The sequence below is a fragment of the Budorcas taxicolor genome, chromosome 15, assembly GCF_023091745.1.
Source record: "Budorcas taxicolor isolate Tak-1 chromosome 15, Takin1.1, whole genome shotgun sequence".
NCBI lineage: Eukaryota > Metazoa > Chordata > Mammalia > Artiodactyla > Bovidae > Budorcas > Budorcas taxicolor.
Window position 1 is genome coordinate 80,291,649 of NC_068924.1, and position 26,192 is coordinate 80,317,840.

At 41.9% G+C, this 26,192-nt stretch overlaps 1 protein-coding gene across 1 annotated transcript; it reads right to left on the reverse strand.

Moving 5' to 3' along the window:
- Positions 1-6,529: 6,529 nt before the first annotated feature.
- Positions 6,530-7,471, reverse strand: LOC128060734 (olfactory receptor 5AN1-like). Its single transcript, XM_052653113.1, has one exon. The coding sequence runs from the start codon at positions 7,466-7,468 to the stop codon at positions 6,530-6,532; it is 939 nt and encodes a 312-aa protein (XP_052509073.1). The 5' UTR covers positions 7,469-7,471.
- Between the last annotated feature and the right edge of the window lie 18,721 nt (positions 7,472-26,192).

The following is a 26,192-nucleotide window of genomic DNA, read 5'->3' on the forward strand; positions in this document are numbered from 1 at the left end:
TCAGCAATACATGAACCACGAACTTCCTGATGTTCAAGCTGGTTTTAGAAAAGGCAGAGGAACCAGAGATCAATTGCCAACATCTGCTGGATCATGGAAAAAGCAAGAGAGTTCCAGAAAAATATCTATTTCTGCTTTACTGACTATGCCAAAGCCTTTGACTGTGTGGATCACAATCAACTGCGGAAAATTCTGAAAGAGATGGGAATACCAGACCACCTGACCTGCCTCTTGAGAAATCTATATGCAGGTCAGGAAGCAACAGTTAGAACTGGACATGGAACAACAGACTGGTTCCAAATAGGAAAAGGAGTATGTCAAGGCCATATATTGTCACCCTGCTTTTTTAACTTATATGCAGAGTACATCATGAGAAACACTGGGCTGGAAGAAGCACAAGCTGGAATCAAGATTGCTGGGAGAAATATCAATAACCTCAGATATGCAGATGACACCACCCTTATGGCAGAAAGTGAAGAGGAGCTAAAAAGCCTCTTGATGAAAGTGAAAGAGGAGAGTGAAAAAGTTGGCTTAAAGCTCAATATTCAGAAAATGAAGATCATGGCATCCAGTCCCATCACTTCATGGGAAATAGATGGGGAAATAGTGGAAAAAAAGTCTCAGGCTTTATTTTTTGGGGGGCTCCAAAATCACTGCAGATGGTGACTGCAGCCATGAAATTAAAAGACGCTTACTCCTTGGAAGAAACGTTATGACCAACCTAGATAGCCTATTCAAAATCAGAGACATTACTTTACTGACTAAGGTCCGTCTAGTCAAGGCTATGGTTTTTCCAGTGGTCATGTATGGATGTGAGAGTTGGACTGTGAAGAAGGCTGAGCACTGAAGAATTGATGCTTTTGAATTGTGATGTTGGAGAAGACTCTTGAGAGTCCCTTGGACTGCAAGGAGATCCAACCAGTCCATTCTGAAGGAGATCAGCCCTGGTATTTCTTTGGAGGGAATGATGCTAAAGCTGAAACTCCAGTACTTTGGCTACCTCATGCGAAGAGTTGACTCACTGGAAAAGACTCTGATTCTGGGAGGGATTGGGGGCAGGAGGAGAAGGGGACGACAGAGGATGAGATGGCTGGATGGCATCACAGACTCGATGGACATGAGTCTGAGTGAACTCCGGGAGTTGGTGATGGACAGGGAGGCCTGGCGTGCTGCAATTCATGGGGTCACAAAGAGTCAGATACGACTGAGTGACTGAACTGAACTGAGGTTGCTTATCTAGAGGGTTAGACCATCCCTACATTCCTAAAGAGGCTGAGCCCTGAGTTACCTTGCTCTCCATAGCTTTTGATTTCCACAATTGCCTGTCAACCCTTCTCTAGGCCCAGAAACATCATGATATGCCCCAGTGAATTCCATAGGTTCCATAAATACTCCTTCCAGCCCTTGCTATACAGCAGTGCTCACTGCTAATCCAGTGAGACCCTAACTTTCTTGTTTATTCAACTGATAATTTTATAAAATTTCCCTTCCTAGGAAGTGAGTTTAACTCACACACACACTACATCTTTTTAAATTTTTTTTTGGTTTGAGTAGCATTAGTTAATGCTTTGTTTTGTTTTTTAAGTTATTGAAGTTCTCCTGATTATTCCTCAGCTCACGTCTACTCAGTGCTATCCCCTCTCTAAATAGAGGAAGTCAGTAGGGAATTTACAAAGCGTCACTTTCTGCCACATAAGATGCTTTAGGCCCATACAATCAGTAGAGTGACATTAGAAATTACTCAAATTTCCTGACGGATGGACTCTCATTATCTCTCACTTCAGTCGTAATAAGGATAATTCACTATATGCAAGTTTTGCCCGCCGTTTCAGTGCAATGTAATTGGGAATGAGCAAAATGCCAGGGCAATGTAACATGGAAACTTACATTACCGTACGGAAAATAGATAGTCGAAGAGAATGTCCTGTATGCCTCAGGGTACTCAAACACCGCTCTGTATCAACCTAGAGGGGTGGGATGGAGCGGGAGATGGGAGGGAGGTACAAGAGGGAAGGAATATATGTATACCTATGGCTGATTTATGTTGAGGCTTGACAGAAAACAGCAAAATTCTGTAAAGGAGTTATCATTCAATTAAAAAATACTTAATGTAAACAAAAAAGATGCCAGGGTAAAATCTGCTATCTTGTCGAAAATTTCGCGTTTTTTTGTTTTTTTAAATACAGCATATTTGAAGCTTTAAAAACTTACAGAACAACAGAGTGAGTCAACATTATTGTGTCATGACATTCCTTCTTTTTACTCCCCCTTTGAACAATGGAAAAGCAGCATCTCTCTCCCCTGGTGGCTCCGCAGTAAAGAATCCGCCTGCAATGCAGGAGACACAGGAAACGCGGCTTCGACCCTGGGTCGGGAAGACCCCTAGAGAAGGGAATGGTGACTCTGTCACTGATCCTGCTCCTGATGCCAGTTGTCTTGCTGTCCTCACTGTCAGCACTGTTCACTGAGCCCAGGGCAGGCAAGGTGAGAGCTGAGAGGCTGGAAAGAGACTCGAGGTGCCCTAGGAACTGCAGATACGGTTATTCTCGCCTGTTTGATCAGCAGCCGCAGCAGTAGACAGGCTGCATTCTCTCCTCTCTGGCTGACCCAAGGGACGCGGCGGGAACACAGCAGTAATGCGGCAGGTTGGTTTGGGTGGAGCCCGCATATGCCTACAGCACAAAGCAGCTCCCGACCAAGCCAGTACCTCCTGAGCGCATGCGCAGTGCTGTAAATGAGCTCAGCCGTTGCAACACGTGGAGCGAGAGCCTGACCACGCCACCTTGGGTAAATTGCCCTCTCCCTACATCTGCCTGTTCCAGCATCCTTGCCTGGGAAATCCCATGGACAGAGGAACCTGGTGGGTGGGCTATATCCGTGGGGTCACAAGAGTCAAACATTACTTAGTGACTAGACCACCACCACCATCCGCGAATAAAAGCACCTTTGAGGAGTTGTGGGATCCAGCACTATATGCCAACAGACCTGAGCAGAGTCCTTCCCACCTGTGCGTCGGATAATAGGCGTACAGATCTTGGCATGGCTGCAGAACCAACAGCCAGCCAACTGGCCCTGACTCCTCTTGGCTGTGACTGGGGAAAACTGCAAGAATGATAGGGTTGGTCTGACATCCATGGATGAGAGAGACTTTGCAGAAGTTCAGCATTCCCAAGGAGAGATTTTAGTATTCCGTTGATGTGCTGATGTGTGCTCTGCTAATGTGCTGAGTCACTTCAGTCCTGTCTGACTCTTTGCCACCACATGGACTGTAGCCCACCAGGCTCCTCTGTCCTTGGGATTCTCCAAGCAAGAGTACTGGAGTGGGTTGTCATGCCCTTCTCCAGGAGATCTTCCCAACCCAGAGAATGAATCTGAGTCTCCTGCAGCTTCTGCATTGAAAGCAGATTCTTTACCACTGAGCCACTGGGGAACCCTGACTCCACTGGAGCAGGGAAAAAAAAGACTTTGTGTCCATTAGAAGAAGCAGGACCTTGCCACCCATCCAACAAGGCAACAGAGCACAGAGCTGAACTAGCTGGCAACAGTGTCTCCCAGGAAGCAGAGGGGTAGGGTGATTGTACGTCTGTAGAGTTCTGTAGAGGAATGTGTTTCTCTGTCACAGCACCCAAAGTCCTAAAGCAGGATCTTCGTGACTGGGGGAGGGAAGAGATAGGGAAAGAGGAAGATAAGAATATCATTAAAAGGATTTGTTTTCTGCTGTTTTCATGACTCCTGCAGGAAGCCCAACCATGACTGTGAGAACTTCATCTAAGGATGCTCACATCTGGCCTGAAGTGAACTCAACGCCCCAAGTTCTAACACATGTGTTCCCCAACTGCATCAGCTCATTGTGCACATTCTCAGGTGTGACAGGAGAATGAACTTTGGTAAAAAATAAACACACTCAGAAAACTGGACCATGCTCTAGGGACAAGGGAAAAACCACAATTTGAGCTATATTGCCACACTGCAAAGCGAAAGAAAGGTTGTCAGTAGCCAACCTGGTAAGCTGCAAGAACCAGAGAAGACATACAAGCTGAAGGTATCAGTTGCGAGGGGAAGCAAGTGTGTGGAGTTGGCATAGTTACACGAGATTGGAGAAAACTCCAGACGTTACAGTAAAATGCGACTGAACTTTTTGGCCAACTTAATAGTAACATGAAAACATACGCAAATATATAACACAAGATAAATGGTAACTGCTGCTGCTGCTGCTAAGTCACTTCAGTCATGTCCGATTCTGTGCGACCCCATAGACAGCAGCCCACCAGGATCCTCCGTCCCTGAGATTCTCCAGGCAAGAATATTGGAGTGGGTTGCCATTTCCTTCTCCAGTGCATGAAAGTGAAAAGTGAAAGTGAAGTAGCTCAGTCGTGTCTGACTCTGCCACCCCATGGACTGCAGCCCACCAGGCTCCTCTGTCCCTAGGATTTTCCAGGCAAGAGTATTGGAGTGGGGTGCTATAGTCAGAATTACAACAGTGTGATCTAAAGGATGAAGGAGGAAGTAAACTTGTCATTAACTGCAGATGATATAATTCCACCCAGAGAAAATCTTGAAGACTCCCCCAAAACACTGGCATAAGTAATCAATAAATTCAGTAAACATACAAGATATAAAATTGATGTACAGAAATTAGTTGCATTTCCATGCACTAACATCTAACAGAGTTCTGTCTCCTAAGGAAGTCATCATGGCCCCTTAAGAACAGACTCTTACATCAATGCTTCAGAAAAACCTATATATATCTGATGCTGGGAAAGATTGAGGACAGGAGGAGAAAGGAGCAACAAAGAATGAGATGGTTGGATGGCATCACCAACCCAATGAACAAGAGTTTGAGTAAACTCTGGGAGATAGTGAAGGACAGGGAAGCCTGGCATGCTGCAGTGCATGGGGTTGCAGAGTCAGACACGACTTAGCAACTAAACAGCAACCACAAATACCTGAATGGGAGGGCAAAACATCCTTTATTCGTATTACAGGTTCCTTATCATAGGATAAGCCCCACCCACCAGAGTTTCAACAATCCCCCCTTTCTAAATCTTATACATGTGTAAACTCATGGAAGATTTGGCAAAGACTTCAAATACACCTGCCTTTACAGTCCTTAATTAAACAGAATAGTTCATGCAGCTCATTGAAAATGAGACCTCCCAAACATTCATTAAGAGCCCAGTGAATCTCCAAGGGTAATATGTAAATGCGAACGACATCTAGTTTATATCAGTTTGTTCAAGTTTCAAATCAATAGTGAATATGCTGCTTCACCTGTTGTTCCTCTTTCGAATGAGACCTCAATGACCAAAATCTTTATACCTTTCTTCAACAATGGAACTGATGGAACTCTGCCCATCCCACTACTTTGTCTCCTGGCCCCTGAGGATTTCTGGGAATAAACAGCATTAAGCCACACTATCAATTCTACTCCAACCAACATGTCACCCCATGCAGCCATAAATCTCTAGGAGATAAAACACGGCACACACACGGGAGGAAAAGACGTATACCAATTTCCATATTTGTTTTTACTCCCTGCAATATTGAATATTCAGTAGTGCTATTATTACAATAATTTCCCACACAAGTCTCCTCACATCAAATTTTAATAGATCCTTTTGAGGTCAGAAATAATTGGGTGATCCGATCCCATTGGCTATGTCAAACAGAGTAATTTTCCAGGCTAAGGAGGGTGGAAGAGAAAGAAAAGTTTGAGTCCCACAGTGGCAGAAATTGCTATTGGCTGTGACATGGATTTTGAATATCATCTCGCATCAGAAATCCCCACTGGATACCAGTTGCAAGAAATTACATCATCAGACTCATGAGTAAACGGTACTGAAGGGACCACGTGCGTCATTCCATTTCTCTTTATGATTCAAATCACCTGCTCCTTCCTTAGATTACAGCTGGTGGAAACTAGGATGTAATCAAAATTTTAGTAGATATTAAGCCCCCAAAGAGGCTTTGCACAAGCATAAACTATCTCAGACTGATCTTCCCAGGAGGCACAACTAAGCCAATTGTATACCTTGTTTCTGTCCAAAGACACATTTCTCCTCTGTGTTCCATTTCATTTTTGTCAGATGCCCAGAATGGACATCAGTGAGCACCACGTCTGGATTATGCTACATCCAAATATTTGAGGGACAAGGTTTCCTCAGTCCTGGGGCCTCTGTCAGATCTCTCCTTCAGGGTCAGAAGGCTGGGATGGAACAGGGCTCCCTCTCACAAGCAAAAAAGAAGCAGCAAGGTTCTAAACCTTAATGTTTCACAAATACTTACATATATATTAATAAATGTTGAGGCCACTCCTCACGTAGGATGAAAACTATGAACCTCCAAGACGTAAAGATATCGTGTTCATGTGGCAACAAGTCAGCTGTTGGTCCATATTGGCATGTTGCATATCGAATTAAGCCCTCTTTGTCAAAGGCACCAGGAATTTTATAGTCCATTCATAGGAATATTATTGAGGGTTAAGATGATTCTAAAAAGACAAATCTGTCAAAAATCTCAACCTATGACTTTAGCAACACCCTCTCTTCTTCTGAAACCTCTTCAAGGCATCTTTGATTTCTTTGTTTCTCAAACTGTAAATCAAAGGATTCAACATGGGAATCACCACCGTATAGAAGACTGATGCAAATCTGTCAAAGCTGGAGGAACCACCAGTGCTGCAACTCAAATAGACAAACATACCTGAGGTATAGAAGAAAGTAACTGCTGTCAGGTGGGAGGCACAGGTGCTGAAAGCCTTGGACCTGCTGCTTGCTGTCGTGATCTTCATGATGGAAATGACAATGGAGACATAGGATATCATGATAATGGAAACATTTATTACCCCAAAGATCATTGTCGATAAAGCAGTAAAGAGTTGTACAGAGAATGTGTCAGTGCAGGATAGAACTAACAGCTGGGGCAGGTCACAGAAGAAGTGGTTGATGACATTAGGCCCACAGAACTGGAGCTGGAGCATGAAACACAATTGGAATATAGTGGCCGAGAGTCCAGCCAAGTAGGATCCCAGCACCAGCCGACCGCAGAGAGCGGGCGACATGACTGACGAATAGAGGAGCGGGTTACAAATGGCGGCGTATCGGTCATAAGCCATGGCGGTCATGAGGCAAGACTCGCTCAGCCCCATGGTGGAGAACACGAAGTACTGAGCAGCACAGCCCACTAAGGTGATAGTTTGCCGCTCCTGGAAGAAGTCGTAGAGCATCTTGGGGGCTGTGGAGGTCACGTAGCAGACGTCCATGAAGGACAGGTTACTGAGAAAGAAGTACATGGGGGTGTGGAGGTGGGAGTCCATTCTTATTAAGATGAGGAGCGACAGGTTCCAAGTCAGGGTCAAAATGTATATCACCAGGAATACGACAAAGAGCACTACTATGATTCTGGGGAAATCTGAGAATCCCAAAAGGATAAATTCACTGATCTCTGTGATATTTCCTCCTCCAATCATTGGCTTGATGCTCCTAAAATCAGAAAAGAGACAAGAGAATACATTGCCTACTCATGAAATGATAGCATTACGAGTCTCATACACACCATGTTTTCCCCCATTGAGCACTGGAAAAGTCGAAATGCTCCACTGTCTTAGGGAGAGACCCCAGCTTTTCATCTTGAATTGTCAAGAAGTACCTTCTCAATGTTCCATGGAATACAGAGTCCATGGAGTTCTCCAGGCCAGAATGCTGAAGTGGGTAGTCTTTCCCTTCTCCAGGGGGTCTTCCCAACCCTTGGGTAAAAGCCAGGTGTCCCGCATTGCAAGCAGATTCTTTACCGGCTGAGCCACCAGGGAAGCCCAAGAAGACTGGATTGGGTAGACTATCATTTCTCCAGCAGATCTTCCCAACCCAGGAATTAAACTGGTGTCTCTGCATTTGCAGAATTCAGGCAGATTCTTTACCAGCTGAGCCACAAGGGAAGGCAATTTATTTTATGAGGTCTCACAAAAATTAAAAGGCTATTTTTTAAACTGACTGAAACTTTGAAATAAAGCAAAGTCTATCTCTGCCAAAGCAATTGAAATTCTGTGCTTGTGTATAATGAAGAGATCTTTGGTTGAAACAAGAGGGATTTTAAAGGCCTCTGATGATTTAATATATGTGACTGTTGCTTTACAATAATAAAAGGATAAGCAACATCATTTCAGGATAAATTTGAACTAGCCCTTCTTCCCGTGATGGTCACCGAAATGGGTTTTCAAAAATTTCTTCTTTCCCCATAAAAAATTACACTGTTTATGGAGCTGGTGCAGCCCCTGGGATTGGGGGAGGCATGCCAAGGGTGCCCCAGATGGAGACCCGACGGTCGTCTGATTTCCTGCAACCCAAATGCAGAGGGGCTAGTGGGCCGTGCAGAGGCAACCTAGATGATTTATCAATGGTGCAGTATAGATGGAGAAGTCTTGAGGCTACTGTAAAAATAAGACTGAAAACCAGAAGCAGGAGGCTTAAGTCCGAATCCTGAGAACACCAGAGAACTCCTGACCCCAGGGAACATTAATTGACAGGAGCTCATCAAATGCCTCCATACTTACACTGAAACCAAGCACCTCCCGAGGGCCAACAAGTTCCAGAGCAAGGCAAATTCTCCAGCAACACAGGAACACACCCCTGAGCTTCAATATACAGGCTACCCAAAGTCATTCAAAACCCACTGACATCTCATAACTCATTACTGGACACCTCATTGCTTTCCAGAGAGAAGAAATCTGCCCCACCCACCAGAACACCAACACAAGCTTCCCTAACCAGGAAACTTTGACAAGCCACACATACAACCCCACCCACAGCAAGGAAACTCCACAATAAAGAGAATTCCACAAACTGCCAGAATACAGAAAGGCCACCCCAAACACAGCTATATAACCAAGATGAAGAGAGAGAGGAATACCCAGCAGGTAAAGGAACAGGAGAAATGCCCACCAAACCAAACAAAAGAGGAAGTGATAGGGAATCTATCTGATAAAGAATTCCAAATAATGATAGTGAAAATGATCCCAAAACTTGAAAACAAAATGGAATCACAGATAAATAGCCTGGAGACAAAGATTGAAAAGATGCAAGAAAGGTTTAACCAGGACCTAGAAAAAATAAAAAAGAGTCAATATATAATGAATAATGCAATAAATGAGGTCAAAGACACCCTGGAGGCAACAAATAGTAGAATAATGGAGGCAGAAGATAGGATTAGTGAGGTAAAAAATAGAATGGTAGAAATAAATGAATCAGAGAAGGGGAAAGAAATGAGGACAATCTCAGAGACCTATTGTATTCAGGAAAATATGAAATATTCAGGAAAATATGAAACACCCCAACATTCGAATCATAGAAGTCCCAGAAGAAGAAGACAAAACGAAAGACCATGAGAAAATACTTGAGGAGATAATAGTTGAAAACTTCCCTAAAATGGGGAAGGAAATAATCACCCAAGTCCAAGAAACCCAGAGAGTCCCAAACAGGATAACCCCAAGGCGAAACACCCCAAGACACATATTAATCAAATTAACAAAATCAAACACAAAGAACAAATATTAAAAGCAGCAAGGGAAAAATAACACACAAGGGGATTCCCATAAGGATAACAGCTGATGTTTCGATAGAAACTCTTCAGGCGAGGAGGGAATGGCAAGACATACTTAAAGTGATGAAAGAAAATAACCTACAGCCCAGATTACTGTACCCAGCAAGGATCTCATTCAAATATGAAGGAGAAATCAAAAGCTTTACAGACAAGCAAAAGCTGAGAGAATTCAGCACCACCAAACCAGCTCTCCAACAAATGCTAAAGGATTTTCTCTAGACAGGAAACACAAAAAGGGTGTATAAATTCGAACCCAAAACAATAAAGTAAATGGCAATGGGATCATACTTATCAATAATTACCTTAAACGTAAATGGTTTGAATGCCCCAACCAAAAGACAAAGACTGGCTGAATGGATACAAAAACAAGACTCCTATATATGTTGTCTACAAGAGACCCACCTCAAAACAAGGGACACATACAGAATGAAAGTGAAGGGCTGGAAAAAGGTATTCCACACAAATAGAGACCAAAAGAAAGCAGGAATAGCAATACTCATATCCGATAAAATAGATTTTAAAACAAAGGCTGTGAAAAGAGACAAAGAAGGCCACTACATAATGATCAAAGGATCAACCCAAGAAGAAGATATAACAATTATAAATATATATGCACCCAACATAGGAGCACCACAATATGTAAGACAAATGCTAACAAGCATGAAAGGGGAAATTAACAATAACACAATAATAGTGGGAGACGTTAATACCCCACTCACACCTATGGACAGATCAACTAAACAGAAAATTAACAAGTAAATCCAAACTTTAAATGATACAATAGGTCAGCTAGACCTAATTAATATCTACAGGACACATCACCCCAAAACAATGAATTTCACCTTTTTCTCAAGTGCACACGGAACATTCTCCAGGATAGATCACATCCTGAGTCATAAATCTAGCCTTGGTAAGTTCAAAACAATTGAAATCATTCCAAGCATCTTTTCTGACCGTAATGCATTAATATTAGATCTCAACTAGAGGAGAAAAACTATTAAAAATTCCAACATATGGAGGCTGGACAACACGCTGCTGAATAACCAACAAATCACAGAAGAAATCAAAAAAGAAATCAAAATATGCATAGAAACGAATGAAAATGAAAACACAACAACCCCAAAGCTGTGGGACACTGTAAAAGCAGTGCTAAGGGGAAAGTTCATAGCAATACATGGCATACCTCAAGAAACAAGAAAAAAGTCAAATAAATAACCTAACTCTACAACTAAAGCAACTAGAAAAGGAAGAAATGAAGAACCCCAGGGTTAGTAGAAGGAAAGAAATCTTAAAAATTAGGGCAGAAATAAATGCAAAAGAAACAAAAGAGACCATAGCAAAAATCCACAAAGCCAAAAGCTGGTTCTTTGAGAAGATAAATAAAATTGACAAACCATTAGCCAGACTCATCAAGAAACAAAGAGAAAACTCAAATCAATAAAATTAGAAATGAAAATGGAGAGATCACAACAGACAAGAGAGAAATACAAAGGATCATAAGAGACTACTATCAGCACTTATATGCCAATAAAATGGACAGCTTGGAAGAAATGGACAAATTCTTAGAAAAGTGCAACTTTCCAAAACAGAACCAGGGAGAAATAGAAAATCTTAACAGACCCATCACAAGCATGGAAATTGAAACTGTAATCAGAAATCTTCCAGCAAACAAAAGCCCAGGTGAATTCTACCAAAAATTTAGAGAAGAGCTAACACCTAGCCTACTCAAACTCTTCCAGAAAATTGCAGAGGAAGGTAAACTTCCAAACTCATTCTATGAGGCCACCATCATCACCCTAATACCAAAACCTGAAAAAGATGCCACAAAAAAAGAAAACTACAGGCCAATATCACTGATGAACATAGATGCAAAAATCCTTACCAAAATTCTAGTAATCAGATTCCAACAACACATTAAAAAGATCATACATCATTACCAAGTGGGCTTTATCCCAGGGATGCAAGGATTCTTCAATATCCGCAAATCAATCAATGTAATACACCACATTAACAAATTGAAAAATAAAAGCCATATGATTATCTGAATAGATGCAGAGAAAGCCTTTGACAAAATCAACATCCATTTATGATAAAAACTCTCCAGAGGCCAGGAATAGAAGGACCATACTTCAACATAATAAAAGCTATATATGACAAACCCACAGCAAACATTATCCTCAATGATGAAAAGTTGAAAGCATTTCCCCTAAAGTCAGGAAAAAGACAAGGGTGCCCACTTTCACCACTACTATTCAACATAGTTTTGGAAGTTTCGGCCGCAGCAATCAGCAGAAAAAGAAATAAAAGGGATCCAGATAGGGAAAGAAGAAGTAAAACTCTCACTGTTTGCAGATGACATGATCCTCTACATAGAAAACCCGCAACACCAGAAAATTACTAGAGCCATTCAATGAAATTAGTAAAGTTGCAGGATATAAAATCAACACACAGAAATCCCTTGCATTCCTATACACTAATATTAGGAAAACAGGAACAGAAATTAAGGAAACAATTCTATTCACCATTGCAACCAAAAGAAGAAAATACTTAGGAATAAATCTAAATCTACCTAAAGAAACAAAAGACCTACATATAGAAAACTATAAAACACTGGTGAAAGAAATCAAAGAGGACAGAAATAGATGGAGAAATATACCATGTTCATGGATTGGCAGAATCAATATAGTGAAAATGAGCATACTACCCAAAGCAATCTATAGATTCAATGCAATCCCTATCAAGCTACCAATGGTATTTTTCACAGAAATAGAACAAATAATTTCACAATTTGTATGGAAATACAGAAAATCTTGAAAACCAAAGCAATCTTGAGAAATAAGAATGGAACTGGAGGAATCAACTTGCCTGACTCCAGGCTCTACTACAAAGCCACAGTCATCAAGACAGGATGGTATTGGCACAAAGACAGAAATATAGATCAACTGAACAAAACAGAACATTCTGACAGAATATGGTCCACTGGGGAAAGGAATGGCAAACCACTTCAGTATTCTTTCCTTGAGAACCCCATGAACAGTATGAAAAGGCAAAATGATAGGATACTGAAAGAGGAACTCCCCAGCCCATTATGCTACTGGAGATCAGTGGGAAAATAACTCCAGAAAGAATGAAGGGATGGAGTCAAGGCAAAAACAATACCCAGCTGTGGATGTGACTGGTGATAGAAGCAAGGTCCGATGCTGTACAGAGCAATATTGCATAGGAACCTGGAATGTCAGGTCCGCGAATCAAGGCAAATTGGAAGTGGTCAGAAAAGAGATGGCAAGAGTGAACACTGACATTCTAGGAATCAGCAAATTAAAATGGACTGGAATGGGTGAATTTAACTCAGATGACCATTATATCTACTACTGTGGGCAGGAATGCCTCAGAAGAAATGGAGTAGCCATCATAGTCAACAAAAGAGTCCCAAATGCAGTACTTGGATGCAATCTCAAAAACGACAGAATGATCTCTGTTCGTCTCCAAGGCAAACCATTCAATATCACAGTTATCCAAGTCTATGCCCCAACCAGTAACACTGAAGAAGCTGAAGTTGAAAGGTTTTATGAAGACCTACAAGACCTTTTAGAACTAACACCCAAAAAAGATGTCCTTTTCATTATAGGGGAATGGATTGCAAAAGTAGGAAGTCAAGAAACACCTGGAGTAACAGGCAAATTTGACCTTGGAATGTGGAATGAAGCAGGGAAAAGGCTAATAGAGTTTTGTCAAGAAAATGCACTGGTCAAGCAAACACCCTCTTCCAACAACACAAGAGAAGACTCTACACATGGACATCACCAGGTGGTCAACACCAAAATCAGACTGATTATATTCTTTGTAGCCAAAGATGGAGAAGCTCTATACAGTCAACAAAAATAAGAGCACGAGCTGACTGTGGCCCAGATCATGGACTCCTTATTGCCAAATTCAGACTGAAATGGAAGAAAGTAGGGAAAACCAAAAGACCATTCAGGTATGGCCTAAATCAAATCCCTTATGATTATACAGTGGAAGTGAGAAATAGATTTAAGGGCCTAGATCTGATAGATAGAGTGCCTGATGAACTATGGAATGAGGTTCGTGACATTGTACAGGAGACAGGGATCAAGACCATCCCCATGGAAAAGAAATGCAAAAAAGCCAAATGGCTGTCTGGGGAGGCCTTACAAATAGCTGTGAAAAGAAGAGAGGCAAAAAGCAAAGGAGAAAAGGGAAGATATAAGCATCTGAATGCAGAGTTCCAAAGAATAGCAAGGAGAAATAAGAAAGCCTTCCTCAGTGATCAGTGCAAAGAAATAGAGAAAAACAATAGAATGGGAAAGACTATAGAGATCTCTTCAAGAAAATTAGAGATACCAAGGGAACATTTCATGCAAAGATGGGCTCGATAAAGGACAGAAATGGTCTAGACTTAACAAAAGCAGAGATGTTAAGAAAAGGTGGCAAGAATACACAGAAGAACTGTACAAAAAAGATCTTCATGACCCAGATAATCATGATGGTGTGATCACTAATTTAAAGCCAGACATCCTGGAATGTGAAGTCAAGTGGGCCTTGGAAAGCATCACTACGAACAAAGCTAGTGGAGGTGATGGAATCCCAGTTGAGCTGTTTCAAATCCTGAAAGATGATGCTGTGAAAGTGCTGCACTCAATATGCCAGCAAATGTGTAAAACTCAGCAGTGGCCAAAGGACTGGAAAAGTTCAGTTTTCACTGCAATCCCAAAGAAAGGCAACGCCAAAGAATGCTCAAACTACCGCACAATTGCACTCATCTCACATGCTAGTAAAGTAATGCTCAAAATTCTCCAAGCCAGGCTTCAGCAATACATGAATCCTGAACTTCCTGATGTTCAAGCTGGTTTTAGAAAAGGCAGAGGAACCAGAGATCAATTGCCAACATCTGCTGGATCATGGAAAAAGCAACAGAGTTCCCAAAAAACATCTATTTCTGCTTTATTGACTATGCCAAAGCCTCTGACTCTGTGGATCACAATAAACTGTGGAAAATTCTGAGAGAAATGGGAATACCAGACCACCTGACCTGCCTCTTGAGAAATCTGTATTCAGGTAAGGAAGCAGCAGTTAGAACTGGACATGGAATAACAGACTGGTTCCAAATAGGAAAAGGAGTACGTCAAGGCTGTCTATTGTCACCCTGCTTATTTAACTTATATGCAGAGTACATCATGAGAAATGCTGGACTGGAAAAAACACAAGCTAGAATCAAGATTGCCAGGAGAAATATCAGTAACCTCAGATAGGCAGATGACACCACCCTTATGGCAGAAAGTGAAGAGGAACTAAAAAGCCTCTTAATGAAATTGAATGAGGAGAGTGAAAAAGTTGGCTTAAAGCTCAACATTCAGAAAATGAAGATCATGGCATCTGGTCCCATCACTTCATGGGAAATAGATGGGGGAACAGTGGAAACAGTGTCAGATTTTATTTTGGGGGGCTCCAAAATCACTGCAGATGGTGACTGCAGCCATGAAATTAAAAGACGCTTACTCCTTGGAAGAAAAGTTATGACCAACCTAGATAGTGTATTCAAAAGCAGAGACATTACTTTGCCGACAAAGTTTCTTCTAATCAAGGCTATGGTTTTTCCTGTGGTCATGTATGGATGTGAGAGTTGGACTGTGAAGAAGGCTGAGCAATGAAGAACTGATGCTTTTGAACTGTGGTGTTGGAGAAGACTCTTGAGAGTCCATTGGACCTCAAGGAGGTCCAACCAGTTCATTCTGAAGGAATTAGCCCTGGGATTTCTTTGGAAGGAATGATGCTAAAGCTGAAACTCCACTACTTTGGCCACCTCATGCGAAGAGTTGACTCATTGGAAAAGACTCTGATGCTGGGAGGGATTGGGGGCAGGAGGAGAAGGGGATGACCGAGGATGAGATGGCTGGATGGCATCACTGACTCGATGGACGTGAGTCTGAGTGAACTCCGGGAGTTGGTGACGGACAGGGAGGCCTGGCATGCTGCAATTCATGGGGTCGCAAAGAGTCGGACACAACTGAACGAATGAACTGAACTGAACTGAACTGAACAAAAGAGAAAGCCCAGAGATAAATGCATGCACCTATGGACACCTAGACAAACCATACAATATCACTGTAATCCAAGTCTATGCCCCGACTGAACGGTTCTATGTAGTTGAAGTTGAATGTTTCTATGAAGACCTACAAGACCTTTTAGAACGAATACCCAAAATAGATGTCCTTTTCATTATAGGGGACGGGAATGCAAAAGTAGGAAGTCAAGGCAAATTTTGCCTTGCAATACGGAATAAAGCAGGCAAAGGCTAATAAAGTTTTGCCAAGAGAATGCACTGGTCATAGCAAACACCCTCTTCCAACAACACAAGAGAAGACTCTACACATGGACATCACCAGGTGGTCAACACCAAAATTAGATTGTTTATATTCTTTGCTGCCAAAAATGGAGAGGCTCTATACAGTCAGCCAAAACAAGAGTGGGAGCTGACTGTAGCTCAGATCATGAACTCCTTATTGCCAAATTCAGACTTAAATTGAATAAAGTAGGGAAAACCAAAAGACCATTCAGGTATGACCTAAATCAAATCCCTTATGATTATACAGTGGAAGTGAGAAATAGATTTAAGGGACTAGATCTGATAGGCAGAATGCCAGATGAATTATGGACAGAGGTTCATGACATTGTACAGGAGACAGGGATCAAGACCATCCCCATGGAAAAGAATTGCAAAAAAGCAAAATGGCTGTCTGCGGAGGACTTACAAATAGCTATAAAAAGAAAAGAAGTGAAAAGCAAGGAGAAAACGAAAGATACAAGCATCTGAATGCAGAGTTCCAAAGAATAGCAAGAAGAGATAAGAAAGCCTTCCTCAGCGGTCAGTGCAAAGAAATAGAGGAAAACAACAGAATGGGAAAGACTAGAGATCACTTCAAGAAAATTAGAGATACCAAGGGAACATTTCATGCAAAGATGGGCTCGATAAAGGACAGAAATGGTATGGACCTAACAGAAGCAAAGGATATTAAGAAGAGATGGCAAGAATACACAGAAGAACTGTACAAAAAAAATCTTCATGACCAAGATAATCAAGATTGTGTGATCACTCACCTAGAGCCAGACATCCTGGAATGTAAAGTCAAGTGGGCCTTGGAAAGCATCACTACGAACAAAGCTAGTGGAGGTGATGGAATTCCAGTTGAGCTATTTCAAATCTTGAAATATGATGCTGTGAAAGTGCTGCACTCAATATGCCAGCAAATTTGGAAAACTCAGCAGTGGCCACAGGACTGGAAAAGGTCAGTTTTCATTGCAATCCCAAAGAAAGGCAATGCCAAAGAATGCTCAAACTATTGCACAATTGCACTCATCTTGCACTCTAGTAAAGTAATGCTCAAAATTCTCCAAGCTAGGCTTCAGCAATTCGTGAACCATGAACTTCCAGATGTTCAAGCTGGTTTAGAAAAGGCAGAGGAACCAGAAATCAAATTGACAACATCCACTGGATCAGCAACAAAAGCAAGAGAGTTCCAGAAAAGCATATATTTCTGCTTTATTGACTATGCCAAAGCCTTTGACTCTGTGGATCACAATAAACTGTGGAAAATTCTGAAAGAGATGGGAATACCAGACCACCTGACCTGACTCTTGAGAAATCTGTATGCAGGTAAGGAAGCAATAGCTCGAAATGGACATGGAACAACAGACTGGTTCCAAGTAGGAAAAGGAGTATGTCAAGGCTATATGTTGTCACCCTGGTTATTTAGCTCGTACACAGAGTACATCATGAGAAATGCTGGGCTGGAAGAAGCACAAGCTGGACTCAAGATTGCCGGGAGAAATATCAATAACCTCAGATATGCAGATGGCACCATAAAGTGAAGAGGAACTAAAAAGCTTCTTGATGAAAGTGAAAGAGGAGAGTGAAAAAGTTGGCTTAAAGCTCAACATTCAGAAAACAAAGATTATGGCATCCGGTCCCATCACTTCATGGGAAATAGATGGGGAAACAGTGGAAACAGTGTCAGACTTTATTTTTTTGGGCTCCAAAATCACTGCAGATGGTGATTGCAGCCATGAAATTCAAAGACGCTTGCTCCTTGGAAGGAAAGTTATGACCAATGTAGATAGCATATTGAAAAGCAGAGACATTACTTTGCCAACAAAGGTCCATCTAGTTAAGGCTATGGTTTTTCCCGTGGTTATGTATGGATGTGAAAGTTGGACTGTGAAGAAAGCTGAGCACCGAAGAATTGATGCTTTTGAACTGTGGTGTTGGAGAAGACTCTTGAGAGTTCCTTGGTCTGCAAGGAGATCCAACGAGTCCATCCTAAAGGAGATCAGTCTTGGATGTTCTTTGGAAGGAATGATGCTGAAGCTGAAACTCCAATACTTTGGCCACCTCATGTGAAGAGTTGACTCGTTGGAAAAGACTCTGATGCTGGGAGGGATTGAGGGAAGGAGGAGAAGGGGATGACAGAGGATGAGATGGCTGGATGGCATCACCGACTCGATGAACATGAGTTTCGGTGAACTCCGAGAGCTGGTGATGGACAGGCAGGCCTGGCGTGCTGCAGTTCATGGAGCTGCAAAGTCAGACACGAATGAGCTGAACTGAGGGCCACCTTATCTTTGACAAAGGAGGCAAGAATATACATTAGAGAAAAGACAATCTCTTTAACAAGTGGTGCTGGGAAAACTGGTCAACCACTTGTAAAAGAACGAAACTAGAACACTTTATACACCATACACAAAAAGAAACTCAAAATGGATTAAAGATCTAAACATAAGACCAGAAACTATACAACTCCTAGAGAAGAACGTAGGCAAAACATTCTCCGACAGAAATCACAGCAGGATCCTGTATGGCCCACCTCCCAGAATATTGGCAATAAAAGCAAAAATAAACAAATGAGACCTAATTAAAATTAAAACTTCTGCACAACAAAGGAAACTGTTAACAAGGTGAAAAAACAGATTTCAGAGTGGGAGAAAATAATAGCAAATGAAGCAACTGACAAAGAATTAATCTCAAAAATATACAAGCAACACTTGCAGCTCAATTCCAGAAGAATAAAAGACTCAATCAAAAAATGGGCCAAAGAGCTAAACAGACAATTCTCCAAAGAAGACATACAGATGGCTAACAAACACATGAAAAGATGCTCAACAGCGCTCATTATCAGAGAAATGCAAATCAAAACCACAATGAGGCACCATTTCACACCAGTCAGAATGGCTGCGATCCAAAATTCTACAAGCAATAAATACTGGAGAGAGTGTAGAGAAAAGGGAACCCTCTTACACTGTTGGTGGGAATGCAAACTAGTACAGACAGCTCCTATGGAGAACAGTGTGGAGATTTATTTTAAAACTGGAAATAGAACTGCAATACAACCCAGCAATCCCACTGCTGGGCATACACACTGAGGAAACCAGAATTGAAAGAGACACGTGACCCCAACGTTCATCGCAGCACTGTTTACAATAGCCAGGACATGGAAACAACCTAGATGTCCATCAGCAGATGAATGGATAAGAAAGCTGTGGTACATATACACCATGCAGTATTACTCAGCCATTAAAAAGGATACATTTGAATCAGTTTTAATGAGGTGGATGAAACTGGAGCCGATATACAGAGTGAAGTAAGCCAGAAAGAAAAACACCAATACATTATACTAACGCATATATATGGAATTTAGAAAGATGGTAATGATAACCCTGTATGTGAGACAGCAAAAGAGACACAGATGTACAGAACAATCTTTTGGACTCTGTGGGAGAGGGTGGGATGATCTGGGAGAATGGCATTGAAACATGTATAATATCATATGTGAAACAAATAGCCAGTCCAGGTTCGATGCATGTTACAGGATGCTTGGGGCTGGTGCACTGGGATAACCCAGAGGGATGGTATGGGGAGGGAGGTGGGAGGGGGGTTCAGGATGGGGAACACATGTACACCCATGGCAGACTCATGTTGATGTATGGCAAAACCACTACAATATTGTAAAGTAATGAGCCTCCAATTAAAATAAATAAATTTATATTAAAAATAAAGTTATTGGATATATAAAAAATTACCCTGTTTCTAATAACATCTCAATTTTTTACATATATATTCAACACATCATCTCGAAAATAATCTGGAAATTATTCTTAATTTATATTCCCGATATAATTTGGTAGAGCAAAGCATGTGTGCCCAGTAGTTACAAAATCAGTCTTCTTAGGGAAGCCTCATACAAACTGTTCTAAAAGGAGCCTAGTACAACTCACTACTAGCCCAACTATTGTCCTAATATTCGAATATTCTGCATGTTAGGCACCATCAGTTCAATGGACATGAGCCTGAGCAAACGCCAGGGGACAGTGAAGGACAGGGAGACCTGGCGAGCTGCAGTCCATGGGGTTGCAAAGAGTCAGACACGACTGAGCGACTGAACAACAACAAGGAAACAAAAAGTTCCAACTCAGAGATTTAGTTCTCGGTGACACAATCAAGATGACAATATAGGTCATTCCTGACTTCAGTTCCCCCCACCAGAAAAAAGAAAAGTGAAAGTTGCGCAGCCATGTCTGACTCTCCGTCACCCCCTGGACTGTAGCATGCAAGGCTCCTCTATCCATGGAATTCTCCAGGCCAGAATACTGGAGAGGGTAGCCTATCCCTTCTCCAGAGGAACTTCCTGTCCCAGGAATCGAAACAGGGTCTCCTGCATTGCAGGTGGATTCTTTCCCAGCTGAGCTACCAGGGAAGCCCCAACAGAAAAATAATTAGCAGTTATTTATAGGCAAGGTACCAATGAAAAAATCCTAAAGGACGGGAATGAGGCTGAACTAGAGAGATGGAGAAAACCCACATTAGAAGGGTAGAGGAGCAGATCCATTTGATTGCATTGCCCCTCCCCTAGCTACGCCAAGAGGACCCTTCTCGGGCTATGGCTTCTTTATGGAAAAGGGAGAGAGCCCACTGTGGGCCTCCAGCTTCCCCGGCTTTATGGGTCACTCCTTAGGGAGACCCACTCTGGTCTCATATCCTAGAAACCATGCAGGAATCTGCGGGGTGTGGCCACTGAGAGTCACACTGAGACAGAGAAGGGAGACAGGCCTTGGAACTGTCAGGGCTTGGATCTTGGCAGACTGAGTTCCAGCAGTTTTGCCTGACTTGGGACCCCAAGAAATGAGCCTTGCCATCCTGGGAGCCTCTTCCCCTGCATCTACGATTCATAACCCCATCTACTACTGAGGTTACTCAAGCATGGCTAGAACACTCAGAAAATTCCATCACCCAGGAGCACTTGAGTCGTGTCCAGACAGGAGCTCTGCCCATTTGCATGGCTCCATCTGGCCAGAGAACTTTGTGTGCAGTTCTTCCTAATTTGTTTTCCAAACAAGGAGCCTTGCCAGTCTTGGGCCTGTTCTGTGGTCGTGTCCAGGCAAGAAGGATAATGTGTAGCCCTAACCACTGTTGAACACAACCTTCAGCCCCACCATCCAGGAGAACTAACTGAAGCACGTGGGAAACTGCGTACCCATGCCATAGCCCTGTTTTCAGTAGCGTGTGAGCAGAGAGCCCGATCTCTCTGCCTCTCTGCAGAGCAAAGCCGTGCCCCCACGTGACCAAGGCACTCGGTGTGCAGTTCTTCTGATCTGGGTCCCCAGTTCGTGGGTCACGACAGCCCTGGCGTCTGCAGCCCTGTCCAGGTTGTGAAGTTAAATCCCAGCCCTGCCTCCTGCTGGATAGAGTACTCAGTCCTGCTCAGCTCAGAAGCCTGGCCTGAGAATCCAGGTAAGAAGAGAAGCCGTCCTAATGCTACTCTTGGCCAAGAAACCAAGGCAGCAATCGTATCAACTCCTCCCGGCCAGCAGCATCTGCACCCCAGCCTCAGAGCCTCGGCAATGTCTTCACCCCAAAACAGACCTTGATCAGTATCAGTCTCAGTTCAATTGCTTGGTCGCATCCGACTCTTTGCGACCCCATGGATTGCAGCATGCCAGGCTTCCCTGTCTATCACCAGCTCCCAGAGTTTGCTCAAACTCATGTCCATTGAGTCAGTGATGCCATCCAATCATCTCACCCTCTGTTGTCCCCTTCTCCTGCTGCCTTCAATCTTTCCCAGCATCAGAGTCTTTTCAAATGAGTCAGCTCTTCACATCAGGTGCCAAAGTATTGGGGTTTCAGCTTCAACATCAGTCCTTCCAATGAATACTTAGGACTGATTTCCTTTAGGGTGGACTGGTTGGATCTCCTTGCTGTCCAAGGGACTCTCAAGAGTCTCTGCCAACACCACAGTCAAAAGCATCAATTCTTCAGTGCTCAGTTTTCTCTATAGTCCAACTCTCACATCCATACATGGCTACTGGAAAAACCATGGCTTTGACTAGATGGACCTTTGCTGGCAAAGTAATGTCTCTGCTTTTTAATATGCTGTCTATGTTGGTCATAACTTTCCTTCCAAGGATTAAGTGTCTGAATTTCATGGCTTCAGTCACCATCTGCAGTGATTTTGGAAGCCCCAAAATAAAGTCTGTCACTGTTTCCATTGTTTCTCCCTCTATTTGCCATGAAGTGATGGGACCGGATGCCATGATCTTAGTTTTCTGATGTTGAGTTTTAATCCAGCTTTTTCACACTCCTTTTTCACTTTCACCAAGAGGCTCTTTAGTTCTTCTTCACTTTCTTCCATAAAGTTGGTGTCATCTGCACATCTGAGGTTATTGATATTTCTCCCAGCAATCTTGATTTCAGCTTGTGCTTCATCCAACCCAGGTTTTGATAGCTAGCCCAATTGCTCAAGGTCACTGCCAGATGATCTATCTAGAGCTCCAAGCTGAGCTGACTGCGGAAGGGCTGTCTCTCCTAAAGCAAGCCTGGGAACCTGGGAGTAGAGACCGTGTACTCAGACGTGCAGACACTGACAAAGGCATTAAGGACCGTGAAGAATTAGGTGAATATGACACCACTAAAGGAAACTTATAAAGCTTTAATAGCTTTATAAGAATCTGCTGGCAAAGAATCCGCCTGCAATGTGGGAGACCTGGGTTCGATCCCTGGGTTGGGAAGATCCAGTGGAGAAGACAAGAGCTACCCACTCCAGTATTCTGGCCTGGAGAATCCCATGGACTGTAAAGTCCATGGGTCGCAAAGAGTCAGACATGACTGAGTGACTTTCACTAAAGGAATAAAAATCTTTAAATGGTCTGACAAAGAAATCAGCATAATTGTCTTTTAAAAGTTTGGTGAAATATAAAACCCATAAACAGACAACAGGATGAAATTAAGAAAACAATACATCAGCAAAATGAATAAAATGTGTTTAACAAAGAAAACCATTAAAACAAAACAAAACAAAAAAACCCCCAGAAATCCTAGAGCTGAAGAAATCAATAGAGACTTTTAACAGCATACTCAATAAAGCAGGAGGGAAAACAATGAAAAAGAGTTAAGAAAGCCTAAGAGATCTATTATAGGACAACATCACCATCAAGAGAAAAGACATGCGCATTAGCTAATCCCTCTCTCTCATGCACACTGCGTGTGAACTAAATACAAATGCCAAAAGTAATGAATGGCATGGGTTTTATTTTCTCCTTTACTTGCATATCATTTTTCAACTTTCTGCAACTCCTATATTTATAATAAGAACAAGTTACTGAGATATATGCATCTCTAATCCTTAATAGCAAAGGGAGATAGAGAGACAAGGAGACGGAAAATGACAGAGAGAACAGGAAGAATGTCAGAGACGATAGACCTTCCTGACTTTTACCTACTGGCTGTGCAACACTTAGCTAGTTAGTAACCTCCCAGTTGCCTCATCTATAAATGGGGCTAGTAATCCTTTACCACCTCATTGGGTTGCTGCAGGGACTGAATGACATAAAGGGCTCAAAACAGTAAGAGATGAATAAATGTTAGCGGTTGTCATTTCCACGATCATTCCTCACCATAAAGGGAAAAATAAGGCAGGACTAATCCGGAAGTAGCAAGGAGTTCCTCATAAAATTATTCCCTAAATTAAATGACTTCTAAACCGAGACTCTAGAATATTGTTAATAAGTGATTATATTTATTTCTATATTGTATTATTTCCCAATCAGTGAAATCGAAAGGTCCGATTTCTGCTCTTTATGTTCCACCAACACCAAGTAGAGTGGAACTTGTGATATTCCCTATAGACAGCCTGCAGACTAGTGGAGAGCTTATACTACGTGCATCTCATATGCTAATATTTGTGTTACTCAATAAACATATGCTGGATATGTTAAGAAACAGTTCTTTTACCCATTTTTGGATATGAAAGTAAAAATATATTTGTTTCATTTCAATTTATAGTTTTATGAACTTTAAAATCTTTGTTTATTCTTATAATAGAGTAATGCCAACATATTTCTCAGCCATTTTGTCCAAGATGTGTAGGATTCCGTGAAAATATTTTCAAAGTATAAACTCTCACCCACATTCCCAGTATGTCAACACAATCAGTTCAGTGAAAGTAAGTCCAACTTTTGACCAATCACTCGCAGTGAAATCTTTCATCTTCCCAGTACATTCTACAAACAGACTCAGCCTCAACTAAAGCTATCTATGTAACCCATCACTGCCAGAAAAGAATGATGAGCTCTGCGTGGTTTCGATTATCCCTGATACAATTTATCCTAAAAATTTATGTTGTTAAAATTTGGTAAACTGCAGGAAAAGCACATATATTGTGAATATAGTCACTCCCTTCAAATGAATCTTCTGTATGTGTTCACCAGCTTTCAAGACGCTTTGTACCAGAAAAGGTGACTGATGTAAATATTGTTTGGAGATTTTCACTAGGGAGATATAGCCTATTAAAACTTTTTCCAGATCTTATCTGCTAAGGCCATGGTCATTTTCCAGGTTGTGCAGAGTACAAAGTCAGGTTAAGAAAGCCAAGAATGTTGCTGGATAAAGAAGGACAATGTAAGGAAGAAAAGACTAACAGTGACAGTTAAGCCAACACTACCTGTACTTGCAGTGGGGAATCTCTGATGTCTGTTTCATCCAAGCTCTTGCCTCCAAACCCCCAAATTAATCAAAATAATAGTGGACAGCTACTTAATGTATTTCAAAAGCCCAGTGGAATGGTACTTGAGTACTTTTCCATATCATTATGGCATGACCAGCTGGACTTTTGTTACACAGAAATAATGAATCGAAGCTGTATATTGAAGTAAAATTCAAATTCATTATTATTTTTTACAACCATTCTCAGCAAGGATAAATTTAAAGGGTCCTTGGGATGGATAAAGTTGGGAAACAGAGGCAAGCATTTCTGAGCTCATAAAATTCCCCTGAAATTCAGTAACTTATTAAATTCAGCACTCAGTTAACTTGTACAACGTGTTGGGCTTCACAGGCATCATTTCATTTGAGTCTCAGTGATCTTATTACCCCGATTTTACCAGTGAAAAAGAGAAGGTAACAGAGTTAAAAATTATATCCTTGGGAAATTGCAGAACTAGATCTCAACAGCTGTCTCTCACCATAGAGTGAAACCTGAAATTTTAAGTTAGAGATTATCCTTATCACTGAAAGTCAGAGAATTTGGGTGAGGAGAAAGGGAACCTAAGGACGAGCTTAGGAGGAGGTCATGGACCTGTGGGAGGGGGAAGAGTTGAAGAAAGAAAGAAACAGGACTAAAAACCGTTCTCTCTGAAGAATCACATAGCTATAGAGATAGCACAAAATCCACTCTTCTCTGTAAATCTTGCCTTCTCACCTTGACTCAGATCCCTCAGAATGATAGAGTTCTTGCCAAAGATTGAAATCATCTCTTTCTATCTCCCCAAAATTTTCAGATGGAGCCTATTGCAGCCAAAGATGGAACCTTTTGTCCATGAGCTGGCTGTTCAGTCACAGCCAGAGAGAATGCCACATGGGGGATACTTTTAAATGTGTTAGTAACGGCAGAGGTGAAACGGAAAGGACAATTAGGAAAAGAAAATTCTCCAGGTACTTGCTCTCTGGAGTCGTGGTTGTCACGGAGTCTTCGTCCCTGCTAATTTCATGCTCGAGTTTACTCTGTCCCTTCTGGATCCATTCCCCGCTTCCCCACAGTCCAATCATGATCGTTTGATTATAACTTTTCTTTTAATGAACTTGGAGTCATTAGAGCTGGAGATCCCTGGACCTAGGGATTATCTAGTTTAATGCATTCAGTTTCCAGGTGAGGACCTGAAGCCAGTGCAGCTAAGGGATTTGCTCAAGATAACATAACCCATCGGTAAATTGCATGAAAAAAAAATACAAAAAATAAACAAAAAAAAACCCCACGTGCACTTTCTGTTAACAAAGCACTTTATTTTAGATATATGAATACATGTATTTTTTCAATTGCCTTAACTGAATCAATCATCATAGCAGCCCTGTGAGGCAGTCAAGATGTCATTTTCTATGCATAAGTGAGGAAATTAAGGCAATAAGAAAGTCAAAAAATTAATAGATGACAAGGCCACGAATTATTGTGATTACAACCATGAACATTGGTATCAGCAAATCTAAGTTCATATCATCTCTTCCACTTGAAGATGTCATAATTTTTGGCAAATTAACCTCC

Bases quoted from the DNA above. Each gene is read 5' to 3' on its own strand.
- LOC128060734 (XM_052653113.1), bottom strand. From the start codon at position 7,468: ATGATTGGAGGAGGAAATATCACAGAGATCAGTGAATTTATCCTTTTG.